This window comes from Lepeophtheirus salmonis, chromosome 3 (genome assembly GCF_016086655.4).
Source record: "Lepeophtheirus salmonis chromosome 3, UVic_Lsal_1.4, whole genome shotgun sequence".
In the NCBI taxonomy this organism is placed as follows: Eukaryota; Metazoa; Arthropoda; class Copepoda; order Siphonostomatoida; family Caligidae; genus Lepeophtheirus; species Lepeophtheirus salmonis.
Window position 1 is genome coordinate 3,785,250 of NC_052133.2, and position 22,208 is coordinate 3,807,457.

The window sequence follows — 22,208 nt, forward strand, 5'->3', positions numbered from 1 at the left end:
GGCTTTCTCACAGATAGCGCCAATAATGCCAAATCTATATTTTTTTAACATAATATCTGCCTTTAAACGAAACATATCAAATTTTTATGATAATCGGAGTATTTGTTTACAAGTTACAGTGCTTAAAGTGACGCTACTTCTGCTGTTTGTAAAATATGGATTACAATCAATTTCGTGTGTTAATATATCACTGTAAAGGTAAAAGTTTGGCTTGATAAGTGTTATCCAAACTCTGTTTCATCAGAAGCGACTATGGAACGTTGGTTTGCTGGGTTTAACTGTGTCCGTACAGACACGTATGATGCTGAACGCTCTGGTCACCCAAATTCTGCAGTTGTTCCCGAAAAAATACAAAAAGTCTACAAAATAGTTTTGTCCGATTGTAAAATGTAACTGCACGAGATAGCTGACATCCTAAGATATCAAAGGGCATTGTGTTTAATATTTTGCATGAAAAATTATGTGTAAAAAAGGTATAGTGGGGACAAACTCAGTCGACCAAAAAACTGAAACGTGTTGAGGACTTTGAGCGTTGTTTGGAGCTGTTTCGCTGCAATAAACTAGAGTTCTTGCATCAGTATATCACAATAGACAAAATATTTTATTAAAAACAAATTTATCATGCTTGAAGGAGACTATTGTTGATTAATAAAGTTGAATTTTGCTAAAATATTAAGCTTTACTTAGTTTGCATCGAAACTTATTGAAGTTAATACTAACATAATCCATGTGAAATTTAAATAGATCAAAATTAAATGATAACATTGAAAGGAACGATGATGTATTTATATAGAGCATACAATATATATATACACGGTGCACAAACTATTTAACACTTTGGGCACTCTGTTGAGTAAACACAGGCACTTAAAAAGCTATTTTTTTTTTGTTTTGTTTGACAACTTGTTCAAACCTGTACCAATTGGGAAAAATTGAATCAATTGACGATTTAGTTTTGTTAAATATTTGGAAAAAGCACCGACCCTCCCTTGGAGTCCTCACCAGGAGCTACAACATAAAAAATGCTAGAAATTAAGATGAATCCCTAGATTAACATTAATTCCATGGGGGGAGGTTTCACATGTGGCAGCAGGACTCGGATTCCTGCCATACATCGAAAAAAAGTATCAAATGGTTCCAAGACCATTTAAAAGACTTCCTCTTGCAAAAAAACTCACCGGAACTGAATCTGATGGTTTTTTTTGTTTTTTTTGTGTTTGAGGTGCAATTGAACGAAAAACCAACCGACCTCTGCAACACCAAATACAAAATTTTCAATAGTATGAAGAGATAATTCCAGGGTTTGCCAAGGGACCAAGTGTTTAAGCCTGCTCTTTATTTTTTCCTTGTATGGAGACAACAATTTTAGACTGAAGGGGATTTTATTGAATAAAATAAATCAGAATTTTCTCTCAGATTTTTTTTTTTTTTAAGTATTGACAAAAATAAAATGAAAAATAGATTTTCTATATGTGTATTGTTGGAAAGTCATTTCCTTTTGTTTGGTTTGGCTACAAAAAAAAAAATCCTTGAAATCCTAGGCCATTTTATAAATACATATACTTTTCATTTCCCATATATTGTTTATTATTATGGTTTCCCATAGTATAATGATACAAAGAAACTTAAACATATTATAATACCTTATTTTAACTTATGGTAAGGGACTTAATCATGAGATCCATGTTATAAAAAGAAAGAGATGGATAATGTATTTTTCATCTCATAATTTTTTTTTTAGCAACTAGTCAACACGTTCCTCTTACCATAGTCATATGCACATGGGTATTGCATTTCTAAAGTTTAATTAACCCTGTAGCTATATATTTATGGAAAAATAAACTTTTCCCCTCCTCTATTTCGTTAGAGAGATATACAGGAGTATCTGAAAAGCTTCCTATATAAATGTGAAGATGGCAGCAATCGTAAATATAATCTTATCACATCTGTCTGGATCTGTTGATAGTTACTTACCAACATTTCAGCCGTTTTGGATGAATAGTTGTTATGTGACAGTCGTTTAAGTGAGTTGATCCGATTTTTTTTGTGAAAATGTACAAAATCAAGTAACAAACTGAATTAAATATTCATTTTTGAAAGTGTAACCTTTAAATAGATTTAAACAATAGCAGTAAAAATGTCATGTGTCTCTGTTAGGTCGGAAACTTTTCAGCCCATCCTCGTATATACGGGACGCTAAGATCAAATCGGTGCTTGCGTTACTCGCCGATTTTTTTATGATGCAGCTGTTTGATAGCAGTTTTTTTTAACCGGCAGAAACGATTTGTTTATCAACAAATATTGGTAAAAAATTGGGCATAATCTTGACAGCTGCTCCAGATACTAAGAAAATTGAATTTATTTCAAATTGGGACGTCTCATATGTGACTGGAGATCGACTTTGGGTCTCGCAATAAGACTCAGAACCTTGACATTTCTCAGACAGGTCGCTGAAGTGGCTTAATGAGCACTGTCATAAATTCAAAGGAAAGAAAATATGACCCCAGGAGTTTATCCGATGTACTTTTTTGTCTGATTGCCTTACTCAATGAGACAATGAACAACATGCCTGACTTTGTCAACGCCTGCTCTTCTTTCCGGGCCTTGGATCCAGGCTGTGATACATCAAATCACCTCTTTTTCAAAGATTAATATTTACAATTTAAGCTAATTATCAAGAAAATCACCAAAAAATCTGACCTCAGAGACAATTTAATGATTTTTGAAAAATGTTCCGATTTGATCTTAGGACACTGAATACAGGACAAGAACTAAAAACTAGAAATTTTCAAAGTCGTTTTCATATTCCTATTTTGTACCATTTTATCGTAAACTTTTGAAGCAAAAGTTGGTAATTCAACAATTTTCTGTACTTTTCATTCAGTATCTCACCCTCCATTCTGAATTATGGCTTCAATAGGGGGACGAACAGAAGTACAACTGACTTTGGTGAAGTCTGAGGACAAATTTTTCCACTCCTCCGTGATCACGGCCTGCAGGGAATCGTCATTCGTTTGACAAGTATTGTTCGTCTTACCTTCTAAGACGCACCAAACAGCGAAGTCCAGGGAGTTCTCGTCGGGTGTGGACGAAGTCCATATGTCTGGCGGCCAGAAGGCAGCCATGTTTCCCCTGCAGAAATGCTGCACCTACATGAACGGCTGTTTGCCAAGGCCGTCGTAGGTAAACACTTAGTAAGCACTTGAGAACGTTCTTTTCAATTATAGCAAGGCATATTACCTGATGAACTAGAACGTAGTAGACGTCCGTGTTGACTTTATCGTTGGTCTTGAAGAATTCGGAGACATCTTGCTGCCGTCGGCTGCTACGACACTGAGGACCATGACCTGAGCTGGATGTTTGGCTCTGAAGGTTCTCTTGACCTTCAGAACTTGATTCAGCCAAGAAGCGATCATTTTTGTTGTACAGAACAGCGTCCATAGTAAAGATTTTCTTGTCGGAAATCTACTTCGTACGGTGGAGATCGCAAACCCTCTCCCTTTTGGCTTGTTGATCGTACATTTTTGATCAAACAACATCAAATTGTAACTTTTTAGCAGATCCTTCAAATGACGCCAAGTACAAAATTGTAAGACATTTAGAACGGAGGCTAGACGGCCTCGAAGAAAATTCTAATTTTTTAGTCCTCACCCTGTATATTACTGATAACGATTTTTGTAGAACCAATAACCAATGTACATTTATCTCATTCAAAATAACAACATTTGGAAGCAAAGCTTAAAAAAATAGTTCATTTGTAACTAATAAAGGGATACCGGAGACAGTAACCAGTATTGAGTGGTATAGCGTTAGTTTGTAATGTATTGATTAGTGTATTAGGTTGATTTAGTATGGCATTACTCAAGCTAATCATAAAATTAATCAATCCCAGCAAAATGAAATCCGCATAAAGTCAAACACTATATTATTTTATATAAGTTTCTGACCATTATAATGTGAAAGTATTGAGTTATTTCTTTTAAATAATCATCTTAAAGTTGATTAATAGTTTTGATTCCGTATTCTTGGAAGTAATAGTCAAGAATAAGTATTTAAAATATTAGTATTAAAAAGTGTAAAATACTGTCGGTATTTCCTAGTTTTATTAGGAGGATCCAGTACCAATAATATCCATTGATAAAAAAATGTTAAGAAAGAACATGAAGTAGAAGTTAGTTTTTGAAGGGTAGAACTATATAATGATTTACAAATATTCATCTAATCATAATTTAATTTATGAGACTCACCTAATTGATTCCAGCATTGTTTAATATTATCCAACACTGTTTGCTAAACTGAACCGTAGAAACTGTCCCTTTTTCTTGAACATCAAAAAAGATACAGGCATATAATTTACAGCAAAAAAGTCTAATATAATTCATATTATTACTTATCCCCGATATATTGGTTATAAACTTTTGTATTGTGATAGAAATAGATTTTTTAGAGAATTATTAATTCTGTATTAATGCATTCACATTATTAATTATTTTAATTTAAAACTATAATAATGAGAATTATTGATTATTTGGTGATCAATTTATACAATTTTATCAACATTCACTCACTTAGAGTAATTTATGATACCAAACACTCTCATTAAAAAGAAGACAGTTGTAATAACTGTTGCAATTTTCGTACAACCGTCCTTGCAACTTGCCTTAGTGATAGAGGTAGTAGGTAGATGTAAAAAATTACCAACTTTTCAACTGATATTTGAACTTAGAGCTAAAGTACTATTGTAAGAAACTGTTATTTGAAGTTATATATTTTTTTTAACATTAGAAAAAAAAGTTCACATGTCAACATCACTTCTATAAGCTGAATTTCTTATCAAGGAGCTCCTTTTTGCTCCTATACCATTATAAATTCAAAGAATAAAATAATAATAATTACGGATGGAACAAGGAAAAGGCTGAACTGTTTATTACTCTTTTTTTTATACGTAGTAGATTTAATTAAAAAATATAAGCCTCGAGAGTTTTTAAAAAGCCCTTCATTAATGCCACGATACCTACTCTTATTTCCATACTACAACTAAAATCATTAATAAACTACATACATAATATGAATAATACACATAAGCCACATGAAAGTCAAAAAACCTGCTTTTGATAACGACCCAGGTGCTGTTATACGTGGACTTATCATTTTTTTATTATACAATACAATATATTTATAGATATATATGAAATTGCAATATTCTGATGATGAATTAATTAATTAATCAAGGAGAAAGGTACGATATTGTTGTTGAAATAAGAAGACGGAAGTGGATTAGAAGAAGCATAGTATGTATATACCATTAATATTGTACATACACAGGGTATATTAATGAAAGACGGAGCTTTTGACCTATACATTTTAAATTAAAATGAAATGCTTATTTTGAAGATTTATTCAATAACAAAATGTAGAAATCTTCAAAATTGACTTTATGCTAGATAAGTTATGCAAACGGATATTTCCTTAGATCTCTTCAATGACACAAGGTTCAAGTTTCCTTTTGGGAGGACTTCAGATCTCTATATTATTCCACTCCCATGGCGTTTGAAAATTTAATTCCTTAGTTTTGGAGCGGATCTACATAGAAGAAGAAAATTGAGGCTCCCAGAAAACTGGAAGAGCACAATCAGATCATCCTTGAGGGAAAAAATACCAATTGCAGATTTCTGCAACTGGTATTTCTCTATGTACTTTCCTGAGATATTCAACTACACATTCCAAACCTTTGTAGATTGCCCGTCTCTAACCATTCTAAAGCAATTTGTATAATTAAACCTACAAAATTTAATGGGTGGCAATTAAAAATTTTATAAAGGAATAGTGTTTTTTGGACTTTCCCGAAAGAAAAAAGGAGCTATCTTAGAAACTAAAGCAATTAAAATTGTTCTGTTAAACATAAAATCCCTTATTGCGAGAAGACTGATGTCGTATGAACCTATGTATATAAGTGGAAGAAGTGAGAGTAAAAAAAAATGACTCATTTAGCATAAGGAAAAATACCATCTTAATTCCAGTTATCTAGAGTTCCATGGCGTAGCCCAGTTCAAGATCAAAGTAACTCGTCTATTAATTTGTGAGTAATATCAGTTTAGATCTTGGAATAAGAGAAGAATAGCAGTTTAGGTATGTTTAATATAAAAGGTCAAATTTGAATAAGCAAAACATACATACGTAGAGTAAAAGATTATGGATCCCCCAAAAAATTGTATCATATCTTATTTCAATTTATAAGTTTGTTTTGGTGTTAGGACAAACGGAATCCAAAATCTAGAATTTAACAAGTAGACGCATATTCTATGGTTATTTTTTATGCCTCCAAGGTCATTAAGAGCCTATTTTGACCGAAATAAGGCCTCTTTATCCTTTTTTTCTATATTTCAATCTGTCTCGTTCCTCTTCTCTTTTCCCTTTGTCTCTTTCTATATATATCTCTCTGTCTCTTTTATTCTTTGTTTATATTCCCTTCTATTCAGCCCTGCAACGCGGGCACCACGTGCTATTTGATATATAAAATAAACCTATTTATATAAGTAATTATATAATGGTGTTCATAATGATGAAAGCTAACAACGCCTTTTTATATTCAATAAAAATCTTCTTGAAAGATATTCTATGTGTCTAGGTATATTTGTATTGCACACAAGGTTAACCTTAATAATATACAAAGGTTTACAAACTTATAATATAATAATATATATCATTAATTAATATTTTCTTGATTTATTTGATATTTACCATTGAACACACCTTCCTTGATGAATATAAGAAGATACAATATACATATAAATTGTGGCATAAGAAAGCTATAACTACTTTTATATATATGTTTCCTCAACATAAAAACAATCTTCAATAAAAATCTAGAAAAGAAAATAACCCAATATATTTTTTTACATTAATGTATGACCATACATATTGTCCAATATTTAAATACATTTTTGAGTCAGTTAGAGGTTTGTGCTCAAATTTTTGGGAGGATTTAAGATACTAAATACTTTTAACGATAACTTAGAATCTTCTTAGATTGAGGAAACTTATTTTAGCCCCAAAATGACTTTTTTAATAAAAATTTATCGATTTCTCATTCTTTTATTGTGACTATTAATTTAGACAACTTTAACACTAGAACGGCTGAGGATGTCCAAATGACATGTTCGGCTAGTTCAATATTACATTTTTAAACAAATAATCTGTACTTGTTTTACTTTTATTTTTTTAATGATTACTCAAATTTTACAAAATATCAAGCGTGTGGAGTTATAAAATACTGCAAAAATCATGTTACCAACTATAAGGGCCGGAGATATCATTTTGACATAACTTCTAGTATTAAACCATGTCAATGCATCAGCAGTTGATACAAGTATCAACACTTCTTAACTTATTTTGAAATATTTGTGGCATCGTCAACCATATACGTATAAACAATGTACCTACCGCCTGGCAGTCATTCTATACTGGAGAAATAGGCAATCAACATGTACGGAAAGAAACATCTATCCGAATGGGAGTACTAAAGATTCTGTATCCTACACCATATTCTGAATATAAAGGAGAAGATATAGGAATAATCAGGGATGACAAATATATACAACCAACTTGTAGCGCATCAGAAGTATGCCCCTGAAGAAATGACTTGTACAGATAGTCACAAAAGTGCTCCTCCATCAGCTTCATATACTTCATTACTTCATCAGAAAGAAATCTTCCTAAAAAAGGAAAGTTAGATATCATGCCACCTAAATAAATTAGGATCTGTTTTCACAGGCAAAGATGGAACAAAATGGGAAGTTTGTTCTTCAAATATTGTCATTAGACGTGTTGCCTTGCATATTGTAATGAAAGATGCTCCTGGCCCTACATCTTACGGCAAGAGGTGAGTTGTACAAGGACATGCCACTAGTGCATTTTCTTTATTTATTGACAAATTCATTGTTGATACCATAATTGAATGCACTCAGGCTGAGGCCAATTCTAAAACAGGCAATGCAGACTGGAGTACTTCTACTGAAAAAATATATGGACTCCAGGCTGTAATGTATACTCGTGGACATCTAGTTAAAGGGCAACCTGTGGTTTATTTTTGGTCTAACATGTAGGGACCACCAATTTTCGGCCAAATCATGTCTCAAAATAGGTATAAAGAATTAATAAAGAACATACCTTTTGACACAAGAACAGCCACAAGTGAAAGACTAAAGAATGACAAGTTTGTTCTTTTTTCTTGTTGTGGTGAACAAATTTATTGAAAAATGTAAAGCATGTTATATTCTCAATCAAAGAATAACTGTTGATGGTCAACTATTTCCTACTAAAAACTAGATGTCCATTCACACAGTATATCGCAAGCAAGCCGTACAAATTTGGAATCAAATCCTGGTTGGCCGTAGAAAGCAAAATAACATATTTGTTGAGCAGATATCCTTATTTAGGAAAAGGTGATCATCGCCCAACCAACCATTTAATGTCTTCACACTTATCGAACCATTTGCAGGAAAAGTTCGAAATGTTGCCACAGAAAACTTCTCTGCTTCTTTGAGATTATCATAGTAATTGAAAGCTAAGAAGACAAGCATCGTTGGGAACCATGAACAAGATCAGGAGAGAGATGCCAAATGAAGTAAAATCAATAAAAACTCTCCCGTACTCCCCCATAATACTAAAAAACCAAGGCAGAAGCTTACCAGTTTATCAATGCAAGTCGTCCAAGGAAGTTTTAATTTTGAGCACAGTACTTGAAAATGTATCTTGCTCAGAAAAAAATTAAAAAAACGCCTGAAAGCATTGACTATTACAACCAAGCAAAATATAGAGTAGATGTGATAGACCAATAGGCACGTTTATACACAACCAAGTTATCTTCACGACGCTGGCAAGTAATGTACTTGATTTAGCTGCAATTAATTCTGTCATTGTATAGGATGAAGTAACACGTGATAAGATTACACGATGTGATTATTTGTCAAAATTGATCTGCAAATTACAAAATCGAGCGAAACCTCATCTATCTGATCAAGAATCCGAACCCCATTCTGATCCTACTTCTCCAATCGTAAAAAGAGTATGTTGTCATATTAAAAGGAAATACAAATTCAAGAAATAAAACTTATAAAAATGTAAATAATGAGTGGCATATAAGGAGGAAACATTTGTTTGTAAATTACGTAACCCTTTATTGTTATATTCAGTGATATTATTGTAGAAGTTATATGAACATTTTGGAAAGAAATGTAATTTTGTCAATGCGTTTTTCATCAATACATATTGAAAATTTAATTTGAGCAGAATGTACTTTTCTCTATGCTTATTTCATCCATACATGTGGGAAGTTTATATGAATTACTCTACTTCATTAAATTGTACATAAAAGTTACCAATTCATAGAATGAGATAACTATGAAATTGTATTTTGTTATTTGCTCTTTAAATGCTGATAAGTATATTTTGCAATACATCCAAAGGGTTAATAAGAATAATTTGTTGATAAAAATTATTTATAATTCGTCAAGGAATACAAATTAAATCAAAATTGTATAAAAATATTATACAACAACTTGCGATTTAAAATGTGTTTGGTTTTTAGGAGAAATATGCTAATTAAATAAATTTTGAAGCACATAAATTGCTAACATGACATTTCTATCCCCAAAACAAGAAACATTTAAAATGCAAGAATATCTATATTTTGAGTTGAAGTAATAGTGAGATTTAAAAATTATAGTATGACAAGTTCTTAGAATAAATTGCAATACAATATACTCAAATGATAGATGTTGTAAGTGCTAACCCATCTTCAATATCAAAGCGCCATCTCTAAATATTTATTAATAGGGGTTAAAATTTATATTTTTTTTACAAAAAATATAACATAGATGTTGAAAACTGAACAGTTTGTTTCTTTTAATACAAAAAGCTACTATCATTATTCTTAAAGAGATAAATCTAAGCATGAACTAAACACCAAGGCGTGAAAGACAAGGAGTAGGATTTATTGGGGAGTTATATGTTTAAGTCACAGTTTGACTCAGAGTATAATTGGAGAGCGTTTGCCTTTGTCCTTATAAGATATGAAGAGGGATTTATGTTCATTTTCTTCATCTTCCAAATAGCTCACAGCTATTTGGACGAAATTTTTATGACAGCTAAGCGGATATCCTGAAAAAAAGCTTCAAATTGTCAGAAACACCCTGTTGATTTTTGGTTTCTTTTTTTAACATTGTGGCTGCTAATATTTTTTACAACTACAACTATTACTTTCCTTCCTGCCCGATAACATTTCGATATAAAAACAAAATTTAAGAACGAGACTAAAATATTATATACTTACATATAAATAAGTTATCCTTCATATTATATGAAACTGTGAGCCCGCTAGATGTTGAAACGACTTTCATTTCCAGGGATGCTAGATATGTTTTATTTTTGTGTATATGTAATGTACATAGATATGTATATCTTTTGTAGAAGGACGAATACAAGGTATCAACTTACTTTCAACATAATTCTATTATATGTATAGTAGATATTATGTTTACTTCATTGGTACCTACATGTTCTACTTTATTGATAAATACATAGATAATAGATATTCATGTGAACGAGTTCGTGTCATTTCCCTCACGGCTTTTCATATTATGCTCATAATCCAGTGTATAATATCTAGGAATGTGGAAATTCTCTAAATCATACTAACTTACATAAAAGAAGTATATGTTGGTAAATTGCAAGATACTTCACTACCCTTATTAATTTGGTCTCCCTATTTTGAAGGAACACTATAGTTTCTATAGAGATATGTCAGCAGATATATCGTCTATCATAGATGCCAACCTATAATTTACTATTTAATTTACATTCACGAGGATTTACATCATTTTCATAGCCAGAAAAAGAAACTAATAGAGGAAATGAATGTTTATACTGGGATGAAGCATACAAGGGCGTCCGCAGAACTATATTGGGGGGGGGGGCAAAAATTCACTTACTACCCCTCCAGCCCACCCCTGCAGAAACGAACCTGATACCTTGAGGATATGCATCGCCATAGATAGTTTTGTCTCAGTCCTTATTTAGGACTTAAGACTTTAGTCATTCCCAGCTCACTATCGGTTCAGTACAGTTCCTTCCTGCACATTAGCTCTTAAAACTTATAATGTTCAGTCTTTGATGACGTCACTCCAATTTATTTATTCTTTTATTAATCAGTTCTAGTACTGACAGTCCGAAGGACCAAAAATCTTAAGGGCCTCTCCTAAGACTGAACTGAATAAATAAGGACGGGAACAACCCAACCAGGCACATTTTCACATGTAAGATGTCGCTTTCTATTAAACCACAGATGACCTCACTTTATCATTTGTTGTTATTTTCCCTGATGACGTATATAACTTTTTCTTCCCCTTGCATAATTCAAATAGTTTAGGGTGGAGGCCCGTATTTAATTATAAAATAATATTCAAGTATACTCAACGCCTCTAGTGGAAAAAAAGTGTCGTTACGACAACTCCTTTGTACATGTATTGATCCCATGATTTGGCCATGTTTTAAAGCTTTGGATAGAAAAAAATATGAAAAAAAAGTAGGCAAAGCAGCTATTTTATGTAGAAATATCCTTTATATACATATATGAAAGACATGAAAAATGATAAAATATATGTATGTATTTTTTGTATTTTTTTTTGGCAGTAGTTTTTAATTTCAAACTCAAGAAAAAATATATTTGAATTATTAAATGAAAAAAAAAAAAATCACATTGGACTGAAAATCTCATATTTTTTTTAATTAATGTATCCTTCAAAATTATGGACACAGTACGATATTATTATTATTTTTTTAAGACAAATAATAAATATTATTATATAGCCATACTAACACAGGATATTGATAGTTGTTAAATGAAAAGGAGGAATGTTATCTTGTGTTATGTTTGATAAAACAAGGAAACTCACAAAGTAATGAGACACATATTAGACTGCTAAAAATTTTTAAAAACAAAGTGCACAATATATTTGACTTTGAAACCAAATACTAACAAAAATTGAATGTACATTGTATAATTGTATATTCTGTAGCATTATATTAGAGAAGTTAAAATAGACCTAAAAATGGCCTGAGAGGCCTCAAACTCTGCTCAAGTTAGTTTTATGATTGTTTTCAGTAAAAAAGCTCTTTGTGCAGGGGGCAGGGGGGGGAATGAGGAGACAGAGAGAGAAATATTAGATCGAAAAACAAAAGTAAGTTGTTTGTTTATATTTCCAAATCAGACATACACTTAAATATAATAACTTTATCCCCTGTCAACTTAAAATATAATAGTTATGTACATATCAAGATGAAAAAGTTATTTTTTTTTCTAGGAAAAGAAAAAAAATGAAAGATACTCTGTCCATAAAAATCGAATTATATTCTTTTTCTAGTTAAAACATCATAATTTTGCAAGGAAATCCGACCCTCATGAGATATTTATATTTTTTATTCTCTCATCTGCACATCTGATCCTTGCACATGTAATACTTGATTTATTGTCTTAATTATGTATAACGATTTAATGAAATATTTTCAGTAGTATTTTATATATAAGACATAGTAGAGTATGTTTCCCCAGCGTTGCCCGGGACAGTAAGAAATTAAAATAAATTTTGAACTCTTCTGCTTTTTGAAAGGGGATTATCAGTTTCAGAGAAGAAAAAGTATTTAAGTTGAAATATCGTTTTCTCATCTTTCATATTACTGTCAAAAATTCTTTGTTTTATTCTCTTGTCCTTTTTTTCTTCTATAAATTTCATAATCTAAGTTTTTTTAAAGTGTGCAAAGATACATACAGCATATATAGTTCTTAAAACTTTATGGTTTTATTCTTTGAATTCTATGAAATAGTCGTTTGTTAGTGAAAAAATTTGTTTTTGGAAAAAATACTATTTTAAGGCAATCATGCACTTAAAAACCAAAAATTGAAAACCTAAATGCAAAATTTCAAGAAAATCTATTAATTGGATTGGCCGTGGTTCCAGGACTCACACACACATACATAACAATTGTATTTAACATATAGATTGCTAGACAGCAGGAATTTACCATTTTCTCTCATCTTAAATAAAGATTTTATTCAGGGGCGTCAGTAGGGGGTAGGCTGGAGGGGCTGTAATTCCCCCAAATGAAATAATTTTGACTTCTTCCTAGATAATTTAATATTTGAATTTATTTTTATACAGAAAAATTAAGTTTTCGTGAGTGGCTATGTATTTTTCGAAAAAAAATAATTTTTCAAATTTTGTATGAAAAGCTTTGGACTTTTGAATTTTTTTTAGTAGATATGGATTTTTGAAATTTTTTTCCAAAACTGCTTTTTTTCAATTTAATTTTTAAATTAAAAAAAATTAATTTGATTTTTTTTAAAAAGAAATTCCACTCCCCTCAACCCCCGCAATATACATATATATATATATATGTATAATATTGCTGATGCCCCATTATTCAGATAGTCGATATTAACAATGCTGACGTCACATAAACTATAATAATTAAATAAAATGAAGTTAACAGTTGTCGAAATATAATTAATCATAAGCAGCTTCCTTATCATAATTTATTATTCAAAAATATAGAAACTGTACGTCCTCTATAAACTTTTCCAAGTCTATAAAATACATATTGAATTCTTATGCTAATATTAATACATGATTATCGACTCATTTGCATATCCATAGTGTTTTTTTATGTTAAACCAAGAGTGTGTTAATTAAACTTGCTATATTCCTAGGATCCTTGTTTATTTATCCGACTAGAACGAACCCCATAAAGTATGTTTACATTGTTCAACTATCTAAAGCTCTACTTATCTTTTAACAACGAGCTAAAAAGCCCTTATAACGAAAGATAAAATCAATTTATGCAAATAAAAGGGAGGATGCAATAATCATATATATATTTTATTTGCTCAAAAACTCTTCAAATTTTGTTTAGTTTAGTATATGAGTAAAAAATCCTGGTTCTTTCTTTTTTTGTAAAATATATTGAATTAAATTAAAATATTTTTCACTTTATAAAGCATTGAATATATGTAATAAATGGCATTGATCTTCATATTGAAAGTATGTTCAAGACATAATCTGATTTACTTTTAAAATCTGAAAATGTAAATGACTTATATCAAAATATTATTTATTTATGTTATTTTTTAATGGAGTGTTTTCGTGTATCATCAGCATTTTTGATGTGAGACATTTTGGGAAACTAAACAACAAAGTTTGATAAAAAAACCCTTTTTCTTCATTAATATTAAGGATTTAAGGTGAACTATTGTATATTAGAATAGGATCAACAAATAAAAGTACGTAAATCTAACTCTCTATCAAAAATCTATCCCTACTAGTTTTATTATATATCTGGTCCTAAAATGTATTAAAAAGATATTATAACATGTTTATGTATACAATCTTACTTCCGTGTTGTAGACACAAACTTACAATTAAAAAGACATTTTTCTCTAATTATCCTACTTTTATCGTATCTAATCGATACAAAAATAATTAATTGTACAAATTTAGTCATTTTTATGGACTTTCAGTATGTATTACTATGTTTTAGCCCAAATATCATTTAATAGAAGTGTAAGTCTTTTTTATTCATTTTTAAAGCCATTTTATGGAGTTTAATCAAGATTATAATAAATTTGTCCATTTTTGGTAGCAAAAGTATCAAATTTGTGACTCAAAGATGATATTTTCTTTAATTATGATGTATGAAGAAAGGGCTCTATAAAAACATTAATAGCTGACAACAAAATAAGGGGTAAGTTTCTGTTTTAGTGAAGTAAGGATGAATTTAAGAGGGGGAGGGAGGGTTGACTTTTAAATTGTGAAAACAAGCTTCATTTATATGAACAAAATGTGTATATTGTTGAATTACCCCAAACGCAAAAATATGGTTTTAAAATTGTGCTTAATATAAAAAAAAATGTTCCTTGCAGTAAAAGCCGCTGGATGACACTTTCATATCTGTCAATAAGATCAAAAGATGGTCCGTTATTTTTATTCAGGATTAGCTTAGTTTTATTATATACACTAACATGTATTCACAATATACTATTACTTTATGATACATCCGTATCTCCATTATGTAACCAATAAATTAACTATAATTATTATAATGGATTGAATACGTTATTTTTCTCTTAGTATTCCATTTTATTGTCCCTAAGCAATCCCAAAAAAATTACAAATATAGTTTTTATAGCTCGTATACATATTACTTTGATTCAATTCAATTTTCACTGATTATAATTTATTTGTATTCAATGTATGTTTTTTTAATCTGAAAGTCATTTGATTAAGTTTCATTAAGATTCATCTGAAATTTGTCCATTCTATGTAGTAAGAATATCAACTATGAGCCCACGAGATGTCTATAAATATGTAAAACAACTTGTAATGTGCACATTTTATATTTATGTGTCCTTTTTCTTTGTTACGGTACAGTTGTTTGTGTCTTATAAAAAACCAATCTAACTTATTGCATTGTTTAAATAACGCTATAGCCCTCTCACTACTACTTTTTTTTTTACTATAAATCAAGTTTGTGCCATGTATGTATGTACTTTCAAATAAATTGTCACGGTTTAATGCATACATTCATCAAAGCAATGATTATAAATATTCAAAAAGTAAGAAAAATCACGTTTTTTTAGTTCTTTTGCTTTTATAATGAACAAGGATTTCTTTAAAACATGAAATAACCTGATGTTATTAATAATATCACGTAATGTATCTATTTTTAGTGTGGGCGTAGTATACCAATAATGACCATCACATACTTTTTATTGCTTTCACTCCCTCCGTAACAATCAAAGTTAGTAGTTTTTATATAGAAGGCGTGATATTATGATAAGTTTATGTACAAGAGCAATGAATGATAAGGAATTTTTATTATATAGTATGGCCTAGTCTTGTAAAAATTCGATTAACAAATTAAGGATAAATAATATATTTTTTTAAATAAATTGCAATTCAAACAAGTTTTTCTCTTAATATGTGTTCCTTAGAACAGGGGTCAGCAACTGGTTGTCCACGTACAATTAGAGTCTAAATAAAATAATGTTATTCATTTAATATTAAACACTATGTATGGACCTCTAAAGCAATGGAACCATCTACCTCAATTATTCCAAATTTTAGAATCTCAGAAAAGCCGATCCCGATTCCGTTGTTACTAAGAAATTTGATTATCTTTTTAAATGAAAGTCAATAAACAAAATGACTTTTAAAAAAAATTAATATTTTAATGGAAAATATTTCAATTCCATAATTGACGTTATTTTATTAAATATATTGGTATTTTCAATTTTTATATGGATGACGTGTTATACAGTTAATAACCATTCCTTCTTAAAATCAATTTTAATATCCTAATAGTTTTTGAAGGTCTTAGTCTCGTCTCAATCTTGATCCATCAAGTTATTGGTTTCGTCTTGATTTTGTTCCCTTCAATGTATTGACTTCGGTGTCACAACTATAACCAAAGTAACTTTTTTTTAAATAAACATAGACAATAAAAAAATTATATTGGTCTCCATACTTGAGTCTTCGTATTGTCTTGCTCATAAGAATGTTGGTCTTGATTATAATACTAAAATCATCTTTTGTAGGTGATATATTCCCAATCAATTGAATCTTTTACAAAAATGCTGTTAATGATGCTTCAAATGGGTTTAACTAGTTATATGTAGACAAAATGAAAAACATTGTGTAAGTTGATCTAAATTCAAATGTGGAATGAACTTTAATTTTATTAAAGCATAAATGTTTGTAATCTTTATCATAGCAAAAATTGGCTTAAATGTTGATAATGGTGTAAATAATAACAAATGGTGATCGAAAATGTTCAAAAATTGACAATAAAACATACATTTTCCAAATCGTGCCAATATTGAAATAGGCTTTTAATTTATTTTGTAAACAATATATACATAGTTTTCCAGTCTTATATATATACATTACGCATAAACAAAAACATTTTTTTTAAGACTAGTGCAAGGAATATGTAATAAGATTGTGCTTTAAGAAAATTGAATATATAAATACAATATAAAATAATTAGGTATATGGAAAAAATAAGAAGTTTCCAATTGTTTAGATATACCTATCTCCCTCGCCCTGGATACTAGACAAAGGCTGCCTCTTCCATGAAACGAGACTTTCTGATCACCACACTATCTAACTTCCAAAACCAAATATATACATTATCAAGTTTATTTTTTATTATAGATTGGCTACTTTTTGGAATTCTATACCTCAATGCTTTCGTCAGGGAAGTAAGGCTGACCTCAAGCGATTTTTAGTTAATTCTTTTTGTGTGTGACATATTTATCTATTTTTTATATTCTGGAAATATTTTATTTTGTTGATTTTTTTTGCACTTTTACGTTATTTTTAAAACTTAAATAATCTTATCTTCAATTTAATAACAATGATATTTTTTATGTTTTATTAATTCTAAATAGAAGTCGACTGTAATAGACTTAGATTATTGCCACTGTTCGAAAAATAAATAGATAAAATGTATCTTATTTGGCTCAATGCACCATCGACATTTGTAGGAAAATTCGAAGTACCGACAATTAAGGACCGGTCTAGGTCTAGACTAGACTGAATAAAAAAGGACCCACACAACACTAATCATGGGCAGGTAAATTTCCAGCGTGTTTTTTTTCAAACACACTGTTCTTGGGATGGATAGCAAATAGCAAAACTACAAGAATAATTATTACAATTTATTTTTAAATCTCTTTAAAAAAAATTTACATGATTAATTTCATTATATATATATATACAAAAGTTTTTATAATCTCAATATTTATAAATGCATGTTACTTTTAATGATTACCTATGCACAAATATATATATATAGTATACATATCTATGTATATATTTTTAGATAAGGTATGAATCAGCATAAACTTCAGAATTATATTTTTGAAAGTCATATTTGGTTTATATTAATGTATATATCCATATATTAACCCCTATTCCTGAAATACATTATGGAAGAATATAATAAAACTAAGACCATTGTGATTGTGTCATAGTGTTTTCTCAGGGATTACCATCAAAGAATAATATATTTCCCCCAAAAACTTTATTAATATTTAAATTTACATAAATTTTGTTGGGGGGAAATCTTTATTATCAAACGAGATATGCGATGCATCAAAATTAAAACAATCTTGAATAAAAATCAAGAAAAGGAGACAATTTTTGAGAGAGAAATTCACTGGCACTTATTGTGGCGTACTCTAAGTTTTTGTTAGGTTTATGAATTGGGAGCAGCTCATTAATTTGATGACGCTTTAAAAAAAATCATTCTGGTTATCTTTTTCTTTTGTAAGGGGCAATTTTCTAGCTTAAAAATTTAATTTGTTATGTCATCGACGTTCAATTTTTTAATGACATAATTAAATATCAATTTACTAAAGGTCTGTTAAAAAATGTGTCAGTATCCCGGTACCACTATTGTCCAGATATACACAGCACAAATATAATAAGTATCACATTTTGCTCATATTTAATTATAACTACTCATTATATGTGGCCCGTCAACAAAAAAGGAAGCTAGAATGATTTTTTTTTTTAAATTGACTCTGAATTTCATTTGTATTCTTCAACTTACTTTCGTTAATTTATATGACAAATTATTCTCATTAATTATAAACAAATTCCACTTAACGTGGCCAAAGTCGATCTTTAAAATAAAATAATGAAACAAATTGATTTTATTTGAAAGGGGGCATATAGGGGCCAATCTAAGTCTTTAAAAACAAATAAAAGTTATAAAATATAGTTAAAATGCGTGTGTATCTTAAACCATCCCATTAACTTGACTTAAATAAGTTTATGTAACATTGGCTGTAGGTATGAAGAAGTAAAAAATTGTTTGTTGCCCCTTTCCGTAAGTTTCTTCGGTAAGACTAGCTTAAAATATATTCTTTAACTCTAATGTAAAAAAAAAATAACCAAATTTCAAAATATATATTATTAATAACATGATACCGAAATTTAAAAAGAATATTTTCAAGGATCCTGGGATTAGGAAAGTACTGGTACATATAATGTTTAGAAAAAAATACACATTGTATCTATGTAGGTAAACTAAGTTTGTCAAATATAAGGCCATCAAAAAGACCATAAATAACACACATTTCAACTTTAAAGTATATGTTTCCTGGGAAATGAGAAAGTCTATTGCATACATACTTCAAACGATAAAGTTACGAATACAATACAAAAATAGAATGTCTTTAGTGTCAATAAATTTTCTAAACATGTTAAAACAAAAATAATGAAATTTTCATTATAGTCCTTTGATTAAATTTTAAGGAGAATCAATTTTATAGGTTCAATATGTATGCAGATGGAAAAAATACTCTCCAATCAAAAAATAAAAAGCTTTCCATTATATTGACATAATATGCACGTATACGTTCATAAGTCGGTATTCCACAACTCAGAATTACCGATTTAAAAAATAAGTAGCTTATAGAGAAATAAAGATTTATATGTAACTCGGCAGAGTACATTGAAAATGTATTTTTTTTATTTTTTTATACCAAAATACAACTACATATAATTCAGTTTATCATCTTATATTACAACTACACGTTAATTTTAATTGTGGTACAAATTACTTAGAATGTTTTGTAGTATTAAAGTAAAACTCTCAGTTTTCTTGTTTTTCGAAACTTATATATAAAGAATCGTACTTTTCCTATAATATTATAAATATCCTCTCGGTTTGAGCCAGTATAAAAATAAGAAAAATCCTTCACCCCAAAGCTATATTTAAACTTTGAAAAAATTTATCCATTGTCTGGTTTTGATGTCTTGAATGATTGTGTACAAAGGAAACATGATCTTTTTCTGATGTTATACCATTTACAATGCCTAAGGTACTTTGGTAAACAATTTGTACTTAAACCATAATGAAATGTCAAACATCCTGTTTTGATAACTTTAACTTTATCCCCAATTGAGGGTTTAAAGTCAACGCTATCTATCCACAACTTGACTGATCTAAAAATTAATTTAAATTTGTTTTAATCACAAAAAGAATTATCTGCCTATTGTTTCCTATGGTTTTAGAAAAAGTGGAGAAACTATCTCTCAGGCAAATTTCTTTTCTCTTACAATCAACTTTCTGTAAAATTATTTTTCTTTTCAAAATCAGAACTCTTTGGAACGTTTTGTTTTGTCCACTTTCTAACCTAACTGAAATAAATTTTAATTTGTATAAGAAATTAGAGGTCATACATCAATTCAGACAAGAGGTTAGGAACAGCGCACAATGTATGTATCCAAGTTTTTGGCATTTTTTTATCTTTCCATGCTTGTATTTGGTGCACATTTATTTAAAGCCTTTTCCTTATAAATAACGTAGATTATAGTTTACGTTAACTTTTTCGAAATCCCCCTCCAATCTGCAGCCGTACATTGTACATATTGGGCAGTAAAACATGGACTGTTAATAATTCTGAATTTTCTCATTAGTATAGGAAGTTTTACCGATTATTTTTTGACATTATAGTTCCACCATCCTTCGTTCATAAACGAATTATAATAATATTTCGTCATCTCGTCATCATGATTACTCAAAAAGGCTAGAAGCAGGTAATCTCAGATCTCCTAGATGCTGAAGTTGAGGTGGCGAGGATTTTGGACATTGTTAAATTCTCCAGGGCTCTATTATGAAGGTGCCCAAGATTATTGAGTAGATCTCTTCTGGAATGTAGGAAGTGGATCGCAAAATTTAAAGAGGGATCAAGTGTTCCTGTCTATCTTGGAAAAGAAGATCAAAGAGGCTCTACCAAAACGATGAATCGACTCGCCAACGACTTCTCCGTGGCTGATAGGACCATCAGGAGGACCGTAAAGGACGACTTAGGATTGTAATCTTACACTAAGATCCCATGCCACCTTTTTATTGGTATATTTCTAAATCAACCTATCGAGTCTGTGTTTTGCTGCAGAGTCCAATACATAACCACTAATTAGATATCAATACAATCGTATGGAGTATGTACAAATTGATGGCATTTTAAAAAAATTCCAAGAAATGATTTTGGTTGTCGTAGACAGCATAATTGTTCATTAAACTTGGTATAAAGAATAATAAGTCATATTTTTTTTTCTTTTTCGTATTTTTATTCTTAAGTTAAATTACAAAATAAAAAATTATCTATAACTAGAAATGATTAGAACCCTATCATTTCCGAGATATAAAGATCTTGGTGTACATACATATAAAAATATTTAGTAACATGAATGTACAATTTTTAAAAAATGATATGATATGGGAGCTTGGATTCGAGACTTACGACTCGACTTGAGCTCATATTTCAAACCTTGGGGCTCAACTTGATGTCACAATCAAAGACACGTGACACTACTTGGAACCGACAGCTAGTTTATACTAAACACAGTAAAAGCTTTAACACTACATGAACTCGAAACAAATCTGAGTTCTCGATGCAAATATTCAAGGAAATGGACTTGCAGTATCATAACTTTTCCTACGTCTGAGAATATTACTTTTAATTCATAGTTATATTTTCCCAAAAGATGTAAAGAGGCATTTTTATGAGACTTTAGGACAAAGAAATCCAATTATTTCCACTACACGTTAAAGGTACAAAATATATTACAACTCAAATGATAAGAATCGAAATAATACTCACGGTCATCATCATCAATAACTCCAGCATCTGATGAAGAAAAGACCATGATAAAGCAGGAGATAACCAGGAGTGATTTGAATGAAAACATGGTATGCCTTTTATGAAGTGAGGGGATAATGAAGAGGATTGACGACTGTCTATGACTAACTAAATTTTGTTTATCACTTTTCTGTTCTTGTTCTCAGTGGTGTGCTATTCTCTCTTTCTAAATACTTCTCTATTTTTGTCGTCCTCATTCTATCCTCTTCTTAATGCTTCTTTTCCTCTCCTTTTCTTCCTCCTCCTCTTCATCTTAAAGACTCCAATTCATTCTCCCCTTTTGTTTAAACGGATTCATTATATTATATGGGTATAGTTAAGGTTATAAAGCATTTCCGGTATGAAAAAAAACCCCCAAAAATTAACATGGTAACCCTGATAATTTAAAGGAAAGGAAAGATCAGCTCAGCTGTCATGACGGTTTATTAAATTAGCTGTG

General features: G+C 30.1%; 1 protein-coding gene and 1 long non-coding RNA gene across 2 annotated transcripts in view; both read right to left on the reverse strand.

Annotated features, from left to right (window-relative positions):
- LOC121114385 (uncharacterized) overlaps positions 1 to 21,946 on the reverse strand; it is a 61,469-nt gene extending 39,523 nt beyond the window's left edge. Inside the window, exon 1 of the mRNA XM_040708336.2 lies at positions 21,731 to 21,946. Within this exon, the coding sequence (XP_040564270.1) occupies positions 21,731 to 21,818 (88 nt within the window). The 5' untranslated portion in view covers positions 21,819 to 21,946. The remainder of the gene's footprint in view (positions 1 to 21,730) is intronic.
- LOC139904890 (uncharacterized) lies at positions 4,026 to 6,420 on the reverse strand. The gene is made up of 3 exons (XR_011779148.1): positions 6,178 to 6,420; positions 6,007 to 6,100; positions 4,026 to 5,941 (listed from the first exon to the last, which is right to left on the reverse strand). It is a non-coding gene; the product is annotated as an uncharacterized lncRNA (long non-coding RNA).
- Positions 21,947 to 22,208: the final 262 nt, after the last annotated feature.